This window comes from Myripristis murdjan, chromosome 14 (genome assembly GCF_902150065.1).
Source record: "Myripristis murdjan chromosome 14, fMyrMur1.1, whole genome shotgun sequence".
Lineage (NCBI taxonomy): Eukaryota > Metazoa > Chordata > Actinopteri > Holocentriformes > Holocentridae > Myripristis > Myripristis murdjan.
The window spans coordinates 4,150,001-4,170,443 of NC_043993.1; the positions used below are offsets into that span (position 1 = coordinate 4,150,001).

Genomic DNA, 20,443 nt, shown 5'->3' on the forward strand with positions numbered 1-20,443 from the left:
CAACAACAACAACAATAATAATAATAATAATAATTATTATTATTATTATTATTATTATTATTATTATTATAGTCCTAAACTCATTAGTGCTTTGTATGTTCATAGAAACCCACCACCTTGGCACTGCTAATTACTGGCTGCATAACAGAGCCATATTTGGTGCCGCTGTATGGTGCATTAAGCAGGACAGACAAAGAAAAGGCCAAAGCAGGTGTCTCCCGTAATTTGTCTAGTCTTCACTGGTCTTTAAACCACGGTGGAAATGCAGACACTAACGGGCTGAAGAAACCCTTTGGTTCCTCAAAAAGTAGTCACAGGACTACTTTACTCAGGTAATTCCGGTGGAAAATCACCTTAATATACTAAATCCCTAATCTGGGTAGTTGACCCCAACCTCATATCTCAAAGAATAAATGATCACACATAAATTATTCTAATTTTAGGTTTAAGTAGCAAGGAACTGTCATATTTATCTAACAAATTCCCTTGTTGCATGAATAAAACACATGCAGCTGAGCCATACTCAGGCAACTTTGCATTATCTGTTAGTTAATCTCTGATATTGTTAAAATGTCTTATCTTCTACCTCACATTAATCAGTGTACAAAATCAGGAGGTGAGTATATTGTCACTCTGCTATCCTATACATCAGAAAACATAAAATACTCCACTATAAACGAGTCTGGTATCTGGCTTGAAATCTTATCAAGCAGAGCGAATCTTTGCATTCCTGTCTAAGCCCGTTCCTGTTTCAGTGAACAGTGATTGGTTGCTGAGTGCAGTGTAAAGGCTGCGACATGAGAGGAGGGTCACAGAGGAGAGCGTAAAGGAATGCTGTCCGACCACTCTGCCTCAGCTAGTCTGTAATCCTGACAGCCTCACTCTGCTATGTGAGGTGCAGGACTGGGACAAACAGACCGGACATTCCTGTTCAAATCAACATTGTTCAGCAGTGGTTTGGCTGGTAAGCATCCTAATATGGTGAATTTCAAAACAAATCACCTTCAGCCTGACTGTCTCAGACTGGGGTGCAGAACTGAAACGAACACAAGAGTTATTCCCTTTCAATCAACATTCTTGACTAGTACAGCTTATATTTTTCCCAGAGAAACTCACTCAAAAATCTGGTGCTGAGTTGCCCCTTTCAAATCAGCACTGTGGTTGTTTCCTTGGGGTGTTTAACACTATAGCAGCAGTCAAAAATCAGTAGTAATGCTGCAAGCAGGCAGTAGGTTTAGCCACCGTTGAAAGCATCCTAACATACTGCTGCACGGCATGGTACAGCAGCTGCACAAAGGAGGATAGGAAGGACCTGCAGAGGGTGGTGAGGGAGGCGCAGTGGGTGACTGGAAACACACTGCCATCCCTGAGTGACATTTACACTGGCTGTCTTCACAAGAAGGCCAGTTGTATAGTGACAGATCCTACACATCCTGGTCACTGCCTATTCTCTCCACTTCCATCAGGAAAGAGACACCAGACAATTAAAACAAAAACAAACAGGCTAAAAAACAGCCCACCCCATCTACCCACCAAGAAATGACTTTAGCCACATGTTCCTATTTATTTATTTATTTATACATGATTGTGCAGCATTGCACTTATGTGGGCTTTTCTGTTGTTTGCATTCTATTGTATGTATGATATTCTGTTCTGTGGATCATATTTTTGCTGTGTGAATGATATTTTATTTTGATTTAACTGAGACACGGTGGTTTTTAAACTGCTTTTCATTGTTTTCTTAAACAATGACAATAAAAGATCTATCTATCTGTCTAGTGCATTACAGCTTGTCAGCCACAAAGGAGCATCATCAGTTCAGTCAACAGTTCTACATTTAGACATTTGGCTTACATTTGAATACAGAGTGATTTTTACGGTAAAGTCTCAGCTCCTTCAACACACAACAGTCATACAACAGCCCTGACACCAGTCATGTCATTTTTTTGTTATCATGGAAAAAGTGACATGAAAATAAATAAAAGATAAGAGCTAAAGAAAGACGCAGAGGAGATAAAGTGAGAGAAAACTAAGGTGACTAGAATATAAAAACATGAGAGTTTTGATATTCAGGGGCATAAGGTGATTTGAGTTGCTTGTTGAAAGGAAGGGGGTATTTTCATCAACTTTATATGATGAACTCTTAAAGGCACAACTACATTTAACTGAGAGAGGAAGTGAGGAAATATTTTAGATATCCACATAGATAACTTTTTCCCAGGACTCCTCTTATACCTCCTCTTGCTGCTTAAACATGGGCAGGCTGATGACAATTTTATATCCTAAATGACTGGCTGATTTTTGATGAGGCACAGTTGTGACAGAGCAACTTGGGGCATTTCTGACTGGCGTGTTTTTCTGGTGACATCATGTCTAACAGAGAATCTTGTGAGAGAGTGTTGTGAATGAGTACCACCACCATTTTTTGACATCATTTAAATAACTTTCCAGACTGGAACATCCATGCCAAAACTAGGAAACCCCTGTTTTCCATCATACAGCCAAAATAAAGGTGTGAATCAAGAGGCCAGAGTGTCCAGCCCATTTCAGTTATACACTGACTTTCTGAGCTGCATTCTTTGCCTGCATGTAAAAATGCTCATTCCCAAGAAAACCGCATCAAAATGATCCCTCACTGCACTTAAGACAATCAAAAGAGACTGCAGTAACACATCAGGACTCTGAGGAGGAGCACTGAGACACTCCACAGAGTCTGAACAGCACACTTCGAACAAATGATGTTTTGCAGACAGAGGGCAAAACTGTGAAGACTGAATCAAGGTCAGGCTTACGATTGCTATTCAAGTCAGATTTTGAGTGTCTGCATTGCTCGTCAAATTAACTTAAGAGTGAACAGGGGAATGGTGAAGAGGCGGTGGAAGCCTGAAGCATTTAGAGGAGAGCTCGTGACCTGCTTTCACTGATCAGACCCCAGAGCCGGCTTGGAAAACAGAATGACTAATGCTGTCCTCAGCAGCAACTGACAAGCTGCCCTTCAAGGTGGCTGAAGTTAAACTGTTCAGTTCCCAGTTGTCAATTTGTGGGAATCAATGTGGAGCCTGTCATCACTGAAAAAAAGCTCATACTCAGCAAAAATCCCCTGGATACATAAAGTGGGATAAAAAGCATTTAAAAAGTAGGATAGCAGAGTTTGAAAAAGATTTTGTGTACAGAAGTTGGGCTGCACTACTTACTCTTTGAGCGTCTCGAAGCCCTGCTCTTTGTACTGGAGCTCCTGCTTCATACAGGCCAGGTCCCGCTTCAGCTTATTTACCTGAAAAAATAAAATTTCCATGTGTTATCTTGTGACTATATATATGCAGGCATGTGAATAATATATACAAAAGTTTACTCTGTATATATGTTTACTTATTTTTTTGAGCCCAGAAATGCATCATATGGTTTAAAAAAGGCAGAGATGATGCGACTAAGAGGAAGAGAGATAAATTCAGAGTCTGAGGAAAAAATGGGTTTCCATCCAAGCCCTGTTTTGCAAAATATGAAAAATGTCCGAAATGTTAGAAAACTTTTTACTCTTACGTATGCAAATGTAATTAATATCTTTGTCAATGCATTTGCTGCATAAATAACAACATGGCAAAATTAAATTCCATTGAAGATCAGTTCAAGTGTGGCTTTGGACATCCTAAACTGTAAAATATTTGTCACTACAACTTCCACAAACTGTCATATTCACTCTCATATACAGTGCAAGTCCCCAATGTGGCTGTATGTCCATAAACTAGCAATAGAATTAATCATCATTTAAATAAACACAGCTCATTTAAATGCTGAAACATCTGTCAAGAACTGATTAGTATCAGAAAATCTGTTATTCTTTATTTACAGCGAATAGTCACCATATTTCTTGCTTTGCTCCAAAAGCAAAAACAAACAAATGCCCTTAGTATTTAAATGTGTTTACTCATTAACATGGAGGAAGGCTGTTAATTCTCTTTAGCCCATCTGATGGAAATGCACATAACTTGCATTTTAGTTTTTTCAACATTTCAAATGTTCCATTTAACAACATGAACAACAGAAAAGAACAGAAAAGAAGTACAAACACATCCAATTAGAGAATAAAGGCAGAGTATCAGACAAGGTCAGTTAAGACAGAGAAAGAGAGAAAAAGTTAGAGAAATAGTAAGAGGAAATAAAACATACAAATGGCAGGGAAATGCAACCCAGATACAGAGATAGTAAAGGACACAGCAACTGAGTGAGATGTAGAGAAATCCTGACTCCTGGCTGCAGTCCCTCCTATTTATAAAATCCCAAATATCCACCTGTTCTTCACTAATACGATTCCAACAAAACATTTGCTTACTGTCTGTGTGACAAATGAAAAAGGGGATCATAAATTTATAATCCCAAGCTTAGGTGTGTTACAGTTTCACAGTGACATGGCAGATCTGTGAGACATGACACAGAGGGAGAAACGCTGTATTGCATTATTAGTACCAGCAGAAATAGAAGTAACACTTTTGCAAGTTGTTGTAGTAACAGAAACAATAGCAACAGCAGCAGTCATACTAAAAATCATAGTAGTGGCAGCAGGAATATTAACATTATGTTTTAATTCAGTAGTAGTAGTGTTAGTGGTGGCAGAAGACAGTTTTAGTGGCAGCAATGGTAACAACACTAGCAGTAGGAGCAGTAGCATAAGTACTGGTGTAAGTAGTAGGAGTAGCAATCAAAATAACAGTACAGGACTGACACTGAAATAAAACATATATATCACTGAAGCATGTTATATAATGAACAGAGCAAGGCCCTATCAGGACACTGTGCAGAGACAAAACAAATACATGGTTAACACCCTGACTACATAACTGCAATGTAAGTATGTGGTGGTGATACAAGTTATGAAACCAAACATTTGTGTAAATCAGACAATAGATGGCTCTGTGAACTGTCAGTGGTAGGATGAACTGATATGACTGGTATCTGTATGCCAGAGGAGAGGCAACCACAGACATATAGGCAACAGCATGAGGGCACAGTATTCTGTCATGCTAGAACGGAATGGAACACAACAAAATAGAGTAAGGACAAGTTTCAAACTGGAACTGAATTTGATGCCACTTTAAGAAAAAAAAAACAACATGAGGAAACAAAATTTGCAGATCCAGCCAATTTCTCACTGAACATGGCTAAAGAAATTTGTCAAAACATAAATTGATTAAATTTTTTTTTTTTTTTTTGTTATTTGTTAAGGAATATGCAGTTCAAATATTTTTTGCAAAGCAGATCAGTAAAAAAAAAAACAAAAACATTTTGAATCCTGTGCTAATGCTGTTCATTTTTTTTTTCATAAATAAAGTTAATATAAAAACTGGAATGCATTACAGGGATTTTAATACTCTTTGAGAGATGAAGTGAGACAGATTTTACCTGAATAATCTGTAAGTGTTAAAAGACTTTCACAGTAAATCAAGTCCTCCTGTATCCTCATATTCCTTTCCTCAGACAGGCAAATATTATCAAAGACCTAACCTATGATCATTAGTTTTCACACAGTTATCGCTGCTGCGGGATGAAAAGTCAACAAAAACAGAAACCGACGAACAGGCTGCTCAAAAATCTGATAGTGATGTATTTTCAGCCTGACAGAAAAGCATTTTGAAGGGATACAGACAGTACGAGTGACTTTATTAGATTGAGCAAAGTCAGCTGGAGCTTGCACACTTTCTACGTAAAAGCAGTGCTGTGCATATCCATCAGTCCGGAGAAAAAATAGCATTTACAAATGGCAGTTTGATTAAGCCTGTTTCACCCATCTGGATTCCCAGACGGGTGAAACTTACCTTACTAGTAAAATTTAAAAATGGTCAGCTGTCAGTTATCCAGTAAGATTTCTTGTAACTGGAAAAAAAATCTGAATTTCCTGGATTTTGTAAAGCTTTGCAAACCCAATCTGCTGCACCAAACAACATTTAAGTAAATACTAAGGATACAGCTCATTTCTGCAATGCCATAGATCAAACTGTGGAAAATGACATTTTTTTCTAGCCAAATTATTATTTCTAAAATACAGGATTTCCACACTGTTTAAATCAGTTTTCTACTGCCCTTTACAATACATTACAATTTGTTTATTTTTTGTAATTGTATTCTTTTTTATCCCCCAGGTGGTGATTAACATTTGGCACAAAGCATGTAGATGAAACTGTATTTTAGTTCATGGTGGTTTGATAGACCATGCAGAGAAAACAAAGAGGAGAGGCTCTTACCCGACTTTTGGCGGTGACTATCTCTGCTTTTAGGATGTCCGGGTCATACTTGCTGGAAGAGGACGATCTGGAATTCACTGAGGGATAGAAATGAAGGGACAAGGGGAGTTTTAATGAACTGTTTAATGTCTTTTTTTAAAATCTCATTTTTTTTTTGTTAGCTTATTTTGCACTGGGGACAGCTGATAGATGACAGAGACAGAGAGAAACAGTCCTCAGAAGAAAGAGGTTCCAGCTAAAGTCACTGAGTGATCTCTTTCAAGTTGGTCTTTCTGTTTGAGCTTGAGGGAAAACACACAGCAGGAGAAGAGGAAAACCATCCAGTCCTCTGGTGTGAAAGACCTTTTCTGGTTGTTTCTTATGGTTTGGTAAAAATATTGAGAGATTCATCTGGATAACTTATATCACATGATATATCTGAGGAAACAATGCTGAAACTGACAGAAGGCTAAATAATATTGTTGCCAAATGCTTTTGCAGTCAACATATTCTCCCTAATCATCCAAATTATAGCTACTTTTGTCATAGGTCTGTTTGGAGAAATGAGGTCACAGTCAGAAATGTTGCTAAATCCAGTGAAGTTTCCAAATTGGTGCTTGTTTTGTTTTTTCACTTAGCAAGAAGCACCAGCACCAGTGAACATTTCTTCTACTTAGCCCAGTGCTAAGCTGCACCTTTTATTGGTTGGTTGGCCTTACTGCAAACGTCAGGAATTATTACATGATGTATGTTATTCCAATTCCAAATTTTTGCAATTTCTTAGCAACAACCAAAAAAGCACCTAAGCAGAACCCAGAGAAAACCCAGACACTTGACCACCACACCACCGGGACAGATCTGCCAGGGGTGTTGAGTGTCTTCATCCCCTCCTGCAACACTTACAGCTGGTCTGTGACGTCGACTTGTCCCTCCAGGCGTCGTTGAGCTGACGGTACTCCTGCTGCGCCAGGCGAAGCCGCTGCTCCTTCACCTGGTAGATCTCCTTCTGGGCACTGAGTGCATCACGGGCCACGTTCAGATACTCCCGCAGCATGGCCTCCTGCTCCCGCTGCCACTGCGCCCGCGGGTCCTCCAGCTGAGTGCTCTCTGCAGGGGAGAAGGGGGGGTGGGGGGTGGGGTGTCATGTAGGCATTAAGTAACAAAGCCCAGGAGGTCATAGTTTACAGCCCAGAGACATTATTAGGCCCAACACAGTGTGGAGTGAAACCCTCTTATCTGTATGAAAAACTTTGTCCTTAACTGGCTTGAGTGGCTGACTGCTCTGATACAACAGTAGTGTTCATAATAAAACAAATAATTAAAAATGTTCAAGTAATCTTTTATTTATTTTTTTCCCACTTCACTGTATAGTTTTAATCAGTAGCTTAAGAGCTACTGCTTACTGACTAACAGAATCTGGGAACCCATTGTGTGACAACCACTGAAGACCAATTCTTTGGGTTTTCCAGTGTAGCTGTTGACTGCTTGCCTCTGTTTCTTTTTCAAATACAACATCAGATTTTTTTTTTGCTAGTTTGTAAAACTTTGCTGTAACCACAGTCTCAAATCCAAGTAAAAATAAATGCTCACAAACATTTGAAACTGAGCTTCAAATTTTCACAACTTAGCTTCATGTGTTCAGACTGGTGTCAGTTATTCTTCTTCATACCACCAAACACACGAAACCCATCACACTGTTGAGCAGTAACTCACTGGTGTTGTGGTCGACATAGTAGGCTCCCACAGTGGGGTCATACGCCTCCTCCCAGCCAACCGGCAGCTCATCTCCGATACAGTCGGCAAATGTCAGAGGTTTCGTCTGCCTGAAGAGACAATAAACACAGTGCCAGAAGATCAGAACCAGAAGTAGAAAGACATCCAGTGCAGCCAACAAACATTGCAAGAAACAGAAATACAATCTGAATCACAAGCTCAATATCTGGTTTCCATACAACAGGTATGTGTGGATCATATGAATCAGGGACGTACTTGTTGCTGGAGAAAAAAGGGTGTTATGACAAGAGTAGAATATAAGTTTTTTCTCAGACAGAGAAAAACAGCTACTTGAGAAAAAAAAGTGTGTGTGTTTCTTAGGGATAGGGGAATTTGTCAATGTGTCTGTTTTCAAACACTGTAAAATCTTGTATTACTCCCACCTTTGACACTGTTTAAAGTTTCGTGACCTTAAATTACACATTTAATTTTTAATAGCATTCTTCTGCTTCTTGAGGGGATAGTGCAGAGAGGTATGTGCGTGTGTGTCCATCTTTCTTCAAACACCAGAAAATCTGCCTGAATCCTGTGCACATAAACAGAAGCTTCTAACAAACAGAAGAGGGACGTTAGAAAACCTGTTGATGGTGTGTGTGTGTGTTTGTATCCATGTGCATGGATGTGGGTGTGTGTCTGGTGTTGCAGGGGGTCCTCTATTCACCTCTGTGGGGGGGGTCTCTGTCCCTCCACAATAGATGGACACCAGATCCCTGACATTCCACAAGCAGCTCTGACACATCGCCTGGAGGTTTCTGAGGCAACACTCGGTATCACTCTGGCTTCCCACTACCACCCTAATGTGAAATTCCATGACTTTTCCATGACTTTCCATAACTGAACAACTGAGGCGGAGTACTTCCATGACCTGAAGCTGGCTTCACATGGCAACTGAAATGCAACTTTACCTCAAAGCATTTAAGTGGTTTTTGGAGTTCTGTAGGGAAAACCATCCAGTGAAAATCATGCACCAAGTTTGCATGACCATCTGAATGTCCCATATGGGTTCACTGATACAGCAATAGGGAAAGCTTCATTTGTAGCCTGCAACTAATTGCATGCAAGCTGCATTGTGTAAAGTCAGCCGAGGACTGTATTCCTACTATTTTCTGCCAGTTTGGAAGCCAATTTTTCAGCTTTGTATCGCCACTCAAAATCTTGTTGTTTTCCAGTCTGTATCTGCTTCATTCATTTTTGAAAAGAACACTCCTGGTGAAGCTCTCATTCTTGTGACAGGGAAGGAGTGAACAGACCAAATTTGGTGGATGTAATACATTTGCATGGAGCATCAAATACAACTATATGGGTAAGAATCCCAACTATCACTTTAAAGAGGGTTTATTGTTCAACCATAAAATATCAAGCTTCCAGTGAATTCTTACAAATATCTGATTATCAAATTTGTGAATTCCTTGCTGCAAATGTGTATTTTTATGTATAAAAATAATACAGGCCACTTATTTTTATCCAATGTTTTTTACTCGCAAATATGGAAATAGTTATTAGGCTACTCCCAAAAATCTAGTAAAACTCAGTCTCAGGTTTTGGCTACAGCCGGGCTAAAAAACAAAATGTAAATCAAACTGGTAAAATACATTGTGTTTGCTGTGAGGTGAAATTCATAAACTTCAGTGGTCTTTTCTTCAGTGGATACAACTTGATTGTATCTATAGTGTCTATTAAATATGTCAGCATACTCAGTTTCACATTGGATTTATTTTTGTCTGTATGTACAACACTCACACTTACATTTATATTTGAAATATAAATTAGTGCAAAAAGTGTTATTTTGTGTTATTTCATGCAGTTGTATGTTGTTTTCTCTTGCTGGGCAATATTTTTATAGTAAAAACTGCGATCCTTGAGCTGGTATTGGTACTGGACTAAATATTTCAGTTTGGTGATAAGCCAAAGTGTCAGTTGGTCATGAGGGATACATTCCTGTTGTATGTTAATATTATCTGGTGATTACCAGATACTACAGTGTAGTTAAGACTACAAAATAAACAAAAACAAAGTAACAGTGAACAGGTCCCCATTCACAGTCCATCAGGGGCAAAAATGGCACCCTGAATTGACCTTTAATTGACCCCCCCACCTTTAGGCCAATCAGTGTATTTCAACATATGTCACAACACAGTGGCCATTTCCCCCGGCTTTGTCAAAACCCAGCCAGCAGTGTTTGAGGTGTCTGACATGGGAAGGACATGCAAACAAAATAAAATTATAAGACAAGCCCAAATAACTTACAGAGCTCTTATGACTAATAACTAACTTTTGGGAACTTTTTACCAGAAATACCTGTGTATTGTCTAATTGTTCTGACAAGGACACATGGTGCTTCAAAACTGGTCAGTAATTAAAAACTTTATGCAGCTGTTTAAATGAATTTTACAGATTTTAAATGTTTGTATGACTCTGTTGCATTTGATTATGATTGCTTTGATTATTATTACTATAGTGTCTCCAACAATGAATTGTGCGCCAACACATTTTCTGAGTTCCAGAAAGTTGAATTAATTAAAATGTGAAAGAGTAAATAGCTGAATTGTTGTATTACAAGGGCCAAATCTAATTAAACTGAGAAAATTCTGAGTCAGATATAGTCCTAAAAAATACAGAGAAGCATATCTTTGGCCTTTCTGCTTCACCTACCATGTTTCTCCTGCTTACTGTCTGCAGACACACACAAATGCATAGTAGTGAGTCACTGCTGAGGGGAGAAACCAAACTGGCTCCTTTTTCAGCTGCTGAATAATGAAAAGGCTCAGAGAAGCAGAGAAGACCCCCTTCCCCTGTTCTAAATTTAGCTCAGTGAGAGAGAGAGAGGGAAGCTTTGGTGAGCTTCTGCCAAACACTGATCCCAAAAAAAAAAAAGCCTGGCAGGTTGGTTGGCTGGCTGGGTGTCCACATCCCATTATTTGATTCCACTCTCCTCTCACCCCGCTAAATCCTATCCTCTAATCGCTGAGCTGAGGGCCTGTTGGTGACCTAAACTCGTCGCTCACTGTCACCGTTTCCCTCGCGGCAAAGCACCAGCTGCCAGCACCAGTCCCTCCTCCATTTCGCTCTATCCGTCATTCAATACTCACTTGTACTGCTTCTCGAATGCGTAGCGCAGTCTGTGATGGCTGTAGGATTCACTGTGTGGAATTTTTTCTTGGACACACAGTGTTAAGGAAGCATCAAAAACCATTCCTACAAAGACTTCTCTCATTACCAGGAAGTAACACCAGCTGTCCAAGCATGCATTTTGGGGTGAAGTTAGCAATAGTGGTGTTCCAATGTCTTAAACTATGTGACCCTAAATCTCCCCACTTATCAAGACACATACAGAAGAAATACTGTCTGGTAGAAGGTGGCAGATACTGCTGATGTTAGTATGGAGTCTAAAGAGGCCACTAAAACAAGCTTTACAGAGAATTCAGCCATCATTAGTGACAAGTTTTCCTCTCAGACAATTCAGCTGTTGGAAATGTAGCAAACTGACATACTTAAAGCTTGCATAGGTAACTTTGTGGAATACTTGGAATTTCGTTGAAAATTTTAACATATTTTCCCACCCCTCCCACCTGAGATTTAGCCCCTCCTTCAAGCCGCTCCCATCTTAATGCACACTCGTGCATGTGACTCCAATGCTGATGCAATGGGGGAGTAGGAACCGGAAAGCTGGTTCCCTTCTCTAATCAATAGTGGTTTCAGTTTTTGCAGCCACATCAAACACGGCACTCTCATAATGATTTGGCACCAGAACTGTCCAATTTGAAGAGTGACCAAAGGATAAAACATCAGCTATCGGCAGTTTGAAGACTCAAACACTGGCATTGATATTGGCCTTCAAAAGCCCATATCAGTCAAACTGTAGTACACACACACACCCTGGGTTTCACATACCAAGTCAAACAGTCAGGCCAGGCCCCAGCGCTCTAATGCAAACTGACAAAGCGTGCGGCAGAGTGCAAACACACAGGGGAGGCAGCAGCATAGCTGAACTCTTAGTCAGAGACAAGCATTCATTCAGCGCACCGTATAAATTCCTGAAGTCGATTTATGAGGTTCCAACCTACATTTCATAGCCGCTCAAGGTCCGACAGTAAAACACACACACACACACACCCCACTGCACACATGTATACACACACATACCCACACGCACTCCCCCAGTTCTGTTCTGCAATCCATTACGCTTCACAGGCATGAATGCCGTGTGAACAACATTGCCGCAGTGTCCGGATAAAATGTAAATTCATTATCAAAAAGACAACTTTACAGGAGAGATCTTACCCATTCTCTCTCTATATATCTCGCTCTCGCTCTCCCTCTCTTCCCCCCCCTTCCTCCCAGTGACGGCATGGTATCTGGCAGATAACATTCCTTTCACCTGACAAAATGCATTCGGTGCGTCACAGTGAGGGTGGATAGACAATATGGCTTGCTGAGGAATTTAAAAAGCACTCCAGGGAGGCAGCCGGAGCACAGGGCCACAGACACAAGCCCCGGCTGCCGTCTTTTGTGTGAAAAGCTCTTGACTTCAAATCCTGCCTTCCAGTCTCTCTCCTGTCTTCTTAATTTTGCTTGACATGACAAGTCTGCATGAGCTGAGTGAGTTTCACATGCCCAAAGGGCCAATTAAAAAGCCATTGGACTTTTTTTTAGGTATCAATTTGTTATAAAAGAATTTGTTTTCTTACTTTGTTTTACTTAAGCAAGGGTGTGATCAGGAATGTGAAAAAAGTTATATAAAAGCATGTTAACTCCCATTGGATGGGACAGGGAGTTAAATTACTTTCAAAGAAAGTAATTTAAAAAAAAAAAAAAAAAAAAAAAGAATAAAAAAAACATCCCTTTGAAAAGCCTGGACGTTTTTACAGGAGGTTTAACAATTACACTCCAGCTGCAGGTGAATTAGCTATTTTAAAAAAATCTAAACGGATGCATGTGGCTCTTCTTCCAAGGGATTCAGTTTCACAAACACATGGCTGTCTGTCAAAATAAAGCTGTTTTTCTTCATTCCTGAAGCAATGAGTTTTAGTGTGGATGGTTTTCATATGACTACAGCAGTGTGGGTAATGAATTCAAAGCTGACTGGTGCCTAAGCAGCTATTTTACAACTCTCTATTCCTTAGCTTTTATTTCTCTATCTGTTGTGAGCACTTAAGGGTCAAAGGAATACTGTCAGGGCTCTCAGCCTTGACCTCCTTATAATGGTTAATTACCCCTAGTGGTGGACAAAGTACACAACCCCGTTACTTGAGTCACTCCTCATCAAATATTACTCCAAAATAAGTGAAAGTTGCTTTTACTTGTGTTAAAGTAGGGGAGTACCTGCCTTTAAAAAGTTATATATTCTAAAGTGCATTTTTTTTTTCAATGCATTGCTGCATTGTTTTCACTATGCACTCATAGAACCTGGTAACTCTCTTAAACCACCTAACAAATGCAATGACTTGCTCGTAGAACCACTGGGCTACACAAATGTACTTACCACTGCCAGTTTAGTCGTTTGCACGTCACCAACAAAATGGGATGGATGCATTTTACTTTGAAAGCAAATGTCTTACTTATGCTTGTTTCATAGAGCTGGATAACATATTTCCGCTTTCACATCAAACCCAATTGAAAGCAGGTACTATGATTGTTTTTTTTCTCCTGTGTGGCAAAATCACATTTTAGGAAGAAAAAAAAAAGACCTGACTTCAAAGCTCTGCTCAGCCTTTATAGAAATGCAAAAGTACAATATTTGCCTTTGAAAGGTGGTGGAGTAAAAGTCATAAGTTTCCAAAGAAACAAATACTCAAGTTAAATACACAGCACACTCAAAAATGTACTTAAGTACAGTATTCTTAAATGTACTAAATGTACTGTCCACCACTGATTACATCATTTGTGATCTAGTAATCAAAGCTTCTATCACTTTCCCCATTCAGTCTGAGCTGTCCTGAATGAGACCATAAGCTAAATGTCAATAATGTAAATGTTTGTGAGGCTTAATGGGCAGAAGTGTTTTGCTGACATTCTCATTCAATGCAAATGGCAGAAAAGGTCAAAGCTCATGAATCACCTTAAATGCCAGAGGGCACATTGCAAAGGTGTGAGAGGGAAAATATCACAGTGGTAACAAAAGAGTTTTCCAAACAACAAACCACAGACAACCAAGAACTCAAAGGAAAAATTCCCTCTGGCTGCACAATTAATCATATTAAGATTATGTTTTTGATTCATTTTTCAATGCAATACTAACTATGAAGGCAACAATTTTAACCACATTTGCATTCAGGCAACCTGTGCATAAAATGTAGCATGCATTATTCACAATGACCAGTGACTATGTGCCATGTAAACACAGGTATGCAACCTGTCACAATAAAGAACAGAGTATTTGCAAAAGCGTATATTTTCACTCATGTATAAATGCATTCTTCTGTACGTATATCTTCAAAAACAATAAAGATGACAAACACGGTGCATTTCACAGGCCTTCATCAACTTGTAAAAGCAAAACAGACCAAATGTTAATAGAACCAAAAGTTTAGTGAAAGTAGCTCTATGAGTGAAAGCAATGATTGAGACGTAGGCAGTTGAATCTGGGAAGATTAAGTCCAACAAATGGAAACCCAGCTAACCATCAAGACAAAGAAAAAAATTTCCCAACCAAAATCCAGGTAGTCAAACCATCGTCTCACCAAAACAGGTTAATCAACAAGCGCGTTGAACTTTTTTTTGGCTTAAACAAAGTGACCATATTCAAAACAACATATTGTGCAAACACAGTTTTATGATGGTGGTAGCACCCAGGGAAACACCACAAATTTGTATAACCACTTGAAGCGACATCAGAAAATACAATACAAGGCTGGTGGTCAACTCAAGTACAGTCGCCCTCCCACTAGATTCCACACAGGGAATTTTTCTGAATGCATGCAACATGTCAAGTTTCCAAAGGCGCAAGATTGCAGATACAACTGTCTCTGACTTGGCAAAACTGCCATCTTGACTGACATCAAGATGGCAGTTTTAGGAAAGTTTTCCTAAAGAAGAAGAAAAAAAAAAAGGTTAATGTCTCGTAACTTCTATGCAATATTTTTCAAAAGCTGTCTTCCCTGCTCGATAAAATCAATGTTGAGGAAAACTGAAATACACTTGAAAGATGTAAAATATTTTGCATCTACAGCAGATCTGTGGTTCAGAGGAGCTACAGGGCCTTATGTGATCCTAGCTGTTCATTACATCAGTGGCAACTTTACAATGAGATACAATAATGAGGTCAGAAAGGGCTTACTTTCTGTATAGCAGTCAAAATTTCAATAATCTATATGCATACAGCCAAAATGTATATGCAGATTGAGCCACTATGTTCACAACTAAGTTGTTAAAAATATAAATAGACACTAAAGTAATGTTTCTAGTTGATTTTCAAGAATTACAATTAACCACCATGTAGGCCTATAATATCTTTCTCCTGCTTTTAGTGACACGTTGAGTAAAAAACAATACTAATTCCTGAGCAGACAGTGCAGGTGTTAAGTGTCTTTGACAAAAGAGAGTCCGGCCTGTTGTCTTTGTTTTCTCTTCCTTCCACAGGTAGGGAAGTGAGGCTTATTGTAATACAGCAGGAAACGACCACAAAAATGTATGTGTGACTGAATAATACTCAATGTGGTGATGTGGCAGTGGCCTGTGGTTGCACCAAGAACCTCTTACACCAGGTATTAAATGTGGAAACTGTGTCATGAATGTGAGCCCGGTGCTCTGTCAACCTGTTCATCTGGAAGAATTACAGGTAAAAATATCAAAAACTTCCTCGTGATTCCACCTGTTACCACACTGCTGCTTCTGCAACACTCGAAATATGTGACATCAATGGCCCTGTTAATGTACAGGATTCCCAATCTATGTCAAATGCAATATTGCCTGACTTTACCATGTCTTTCAATGATTAAATGTTAAATTTCCATGACCTATGTAAATGTGACATGACATTTTCTTTCTTGACAAAAGTATTTTATTACTTTTATTTATTCTGCCGCAGAAGTGAACATAATGTGAACTCGATGGAAAATTACTACCAGTATCATGTTTTAAAATTGAGGCTGACAAAAATCCATGACATTTCTTGAACTGTCTCAGATACTGAATAAGCTACATTCCGGGTATGGAATCGACTTTGCAAATTTCCCCGAACTTATTCAGCATGTCAAAAGTGTACCATTTTCATGTGTCTTGTTTGCGATGTCTGTATTATTTTCCAGCATAGTAACAAATGTACAGCTGTTGTGTTGAAAACTCATCCCAAACCTAAGGCACCAAAATGAGACCTTTACATTCAGCGTGTATATTACAGTGTTCATATGGAAACACAGTTGCAGTGTGGGCCTGACTTGATGTTATTATGTCTATAAATGAAAAACGTGGTTGGTTATGTATTAAAAAACAACAAAAATGGTGCAGCAGTGATGGAGCAAACCTCCCTCCACATCCTAGTTAAAAGTTTGCAGGGCCTCATGCTGCACTTTGACCTCGTGCACCTTGGCAGCCAGTGAAAGGGATTTCAAATGAATCAAGTCTTTGCTTTGCCAGCCTCCGCGCTGCTCGGCCGTTCAAGTTGTGTGTTTCAGGAATGCGTTTTTTTTTTTTTTTTTTTAAGGACTCTGCTTGGCCGCGTTTTCCTTCTTCATGCTGCCTCTTCGTGCAAGGCAGCCGGTGACGTTTCACAAAAAGGAGAAAATCTTCATTCCACCTGCCATCCCTTAAACTGGGAATACAATGACCACAGTTTTTGTGTGTGACTGTGTGTGTGTGTGTGTGTGTGTGTGTGTGTGTGCATTTTCTCACCAAGAGTCTAAACAGGGCTTGGCTTACTGTACAATAGTATTACTGTGTCTGTGTGTATCCAAGAACATAAATGCCAGCATTTCTACTACCACAACCAATATTACTGACTGACCCTCACACAATCGCACATCTCTCTCACTTTATCACAGCATTGCCTAAAGTTGCCAAAAATTTCAATACTAACTATTTCAATAATTACTTTACTGATGTGAATCTGTGGCTTCATGGAGAATCAGTTTGATTGATGAATCACTAGTTGGTGATTCAGTTTGAAAGCAATTTTTTTTTTTAATATTTTGGAATGATACATTTTAGTATGTGTCAGCCCTTTTATCCAAAATTTTGTGTTTACTGACTAAATGTTTAATAATGGAAAACAATATTTTTTTTAATCTGAAATGCAAAAAACAAAAAAAACAAAAAAAACAGACAACTGAATTACTTAAATGTTTTCATTTTAAAAAATACTGACAAAATAGTTGCAATTTGTAGTCTTCTGCTAGTTCAATACCCTAAGGGCCCTATCTTGCGCCAGACTCCCTAAACCCGCTATTTGCGGATTTAGGATTTAGGAAGAGGCGTTCCCCCGTAAAAGTTGCTATCTTGTGCACCTCCGCTATCCGCAAAACACCTGCGCTACCCGCTATATTATGTATAGGCGTGTTTTGGGCGTTACGCCAGTTAAACCAATCAGTGTGCCAGGTGCCATTGCCTTTAAGGGCAGGATGCGCTATCCTAAATCCTAAATCCTAAACCCGCGATGGAGAGAGGGAGGTAGATTTTCTCAGGGCTTCTACTGAGGCTAACGCAAGTTGGCTTTATATACATATTATATATTATATTATAGGCAAGTTAATTCGGGAGGTGGAGCCACATGTGTCCAAGTGGACGTGTCACAAGGTTGTACTGATTGAGTAAAATCCCCGGGTCACACCACACACACACAAGAGGCAGAGGTGGAACTATGTGTAAACTAATTTATTGACAAGGTAGATTGGACAAATAAAATATTAAAAATAAAAATATAGCACAGCTGCTGGCTTATGATAAAACAATAAAACGTGCTGGCGTAAGTGTCCAATTAAAACAGTCTTTCCTCTAAACAGTCTATATGAGTAATATACTCAGTCCATTCCGGCGGCGTCCCGGTATCAGTCCGACGTGTGCGTGGTGTGGCTCCGTCGGGGGCGCGCATTGAGGCCGCCTGGGCGCGCTCTCCTAACAGCCCAAACTTTAGGGATAGTGGATAGCGGGTGGTCCTGACCACCCGCTATCCACTATCCCTAAAGTGTGTGCGCAAGATAGCAACTTTAGGGATAGCGCATGAAACACACCCACAGACACACCTCCAGGCGCAAATGACGGAGTCGGCATAACGGATAGCGGGTAGCGGGTGGCGCAAGATACCGTTTAGGGATAGCGGAAGTTCCTAAATCCGCAATTTGCGGGTAGCGGGTAGTGGCAGCGGATAGCGGGTGGCACAAGATAGGGATAAGTCTTTAAACCCTTTCATATCAATAAAGGCAGGAGTCGCAGTGATTCAAAAAAGCCAAAAGGTTCCCTGATCAGTATGATTGTCGCCAAGAGCATGCTCAGGAGGGAATCTGTTGGGTTTCTTTTTCCTTTTCTAATTTGCAGAGCGTGGTCTTTACCTGCTCTACAGTAAAGCACCATGAGATAACTTCTGTTGTGATTTGACGCTATATAAATAATTGATTGATTGATTTAAGTGTTTCAAAGCTGAACAATTACACTGTGAAGTCAAAAGTTGCACAGTTTCTTCATCATCTCTTTCCACAGTTGCTCTGCGCCTTGCCAACCATCATTACAGCAGTAGGCCACTGTTGCCTTCAAAAGCTGTCAGAAAGTACTGTAATTTATAGGTAGAATCCCAGTCCCCCTAAACTGATGACTAATGTGATGACAGGATGAAAACATGAAATGTTACTCGGAGAGCTGACAAACAGCCACACAGCAGCCCTAGACATTTTTTAATAGATCAGTGTATGTTTCTTTTTTTTAAATAATTTTCATGTAATTTTTTACTTTTGTTTTTCCCATATAGAATAAATTGACCCTGCTACACTTGGCTGTGTCCTGTTACCTCTGACTGATCCAACTCCCGATGGCTGACAGTAGCATTCATGTTTGTATGTGAATGGGAAAATAAATGATAGGCTAAATGAAAAGAGAGACACCTGCTCAACCATTTATGATCAGACACAATACATAAACTAAGCCTACTTGATTGCTATATATGACTTGCTGCTATCAAAGATACTATATCTAGACCTATACAGAGAACGTGCAAACATGTAGTATACAGCTTCTGGGAACAAATAAAAAACATTATCTCTGCATGACTGGAAAAAAAGCCTCCTGCGTAGCATATAAGAAAATCCAATCGACAATTAAAAGCTATGACAAAGCTGTAGGAGCTTCACCCCCATATAACTTCATTAAGCATCTCAGTGACGCCTTGCCACAGTATTGATATTTAAGAAATTAAACTCAGTATTAGCATCAAACTGGTCATAAAAACCACTGTGGTTGCAGGACTAGTCAGAGGTCTTACTCTGATTCTTACGCTCCTTACTATGCTTGTACTGTTGGAGATCTACAAATTCAAGCTTAATCTACTGTTGCATCAGCTATATACCTAAAATTTATGTGCAAAATATGAGATGAAATACGCCTAATGCAAAAAATCTCCAAATACATGCTTTGTGTCCTCACTTACACCAAAAATAATGAAGGAAAAAATGCCTCTAAGCCTAAAGAATTCCAGACATAAGCCATTAAAGGGATTTTGTGTCAAAGTCCAAGAGGTCTAAGTAACTGGTAAAGGCGCAAAACGACTCGTGCAAATCTACCCTCCCCTCAATGGTGTTTTTGTACGAGTGGGACTGTGTCATATAGCCTGGTCTCTCTAAGCGCCCCATGCTTGGAACCATAAGCCTATTACACTGGTGGATTTCCATAAGAGAGGGAAAAAAAGGTAACTCACACCTCCAGGACTAATTCTAATTACAGGAATGTAATCAATGGCATGATCTCCAGGAGAAATACTGCAAAGAAGAAAACAGCTCTGCTTTTCAGCTTCCCCATTTCCATCTGAAACATGCTCAATTAAATAAATGAGGAATCCCATTCTGAAAACATGACATTCATTTTGGGAATATATTTACCTCAATCCCACCATATATTTCCTCAAAATACAGATAACGTAGAACAGTAGGATCTAAAGCTTCAAAGTACTTGTTACTGTTCTTCAAAAACATACCATCATTTCTTTACTTGGTAAAAATCATTTTGGTTGAGAATGTTACTTTTTCCAAATGGCTGATCTCACTGTGGAACAAAACTCATACATTACTGTCATGTGTCAACATAGGTTTGCATTAATGTGTTGAAATGTAAGAAATGAATGTCATCCTATGGGATTACATAAGCATAAGTCATATCAAAATGTCCCTTATTAGTAGAGAGTTAGTATAGGAATTAGTATAGTTAGTTAGTATAGAATGCACGCTCAGTGCATTCTAATGTCTAATCCTTGATCAGTGTTCTTGTCCTCAATTTAAAAGATGACAGCGATTTTGCCAGCATCAGCTCCTCAACCAGGA

The 20,443-nt window shown here is 39.4% G+C and overlaps 1 protein-coding gene across 1 annotated transcript in view; it reads right to left on the minus strand.

Annotated features, from left to right (window-relative positions):
* Nucleotides 1-20,443, minus strand: part of wwc1 (WW and C2 domain containing 1) — a 67,072-nt gene that overhangs the window by 41,967 nt on the left and 4,662 nt on the right. The window contains 4 exon segments of the mRNA XM_030068872.1: nt 3,195-3,274; nt 6,237-6,313; nt 7,119-7,322; nt 7,929-8,038. Of these exon segments, the coding sequence (XP_029924732.1) occupies nt 3,195-3,274; nt 6,237-6,313; nt 7,119-7,322; nt 7,929-8,038 (471 nt within the window).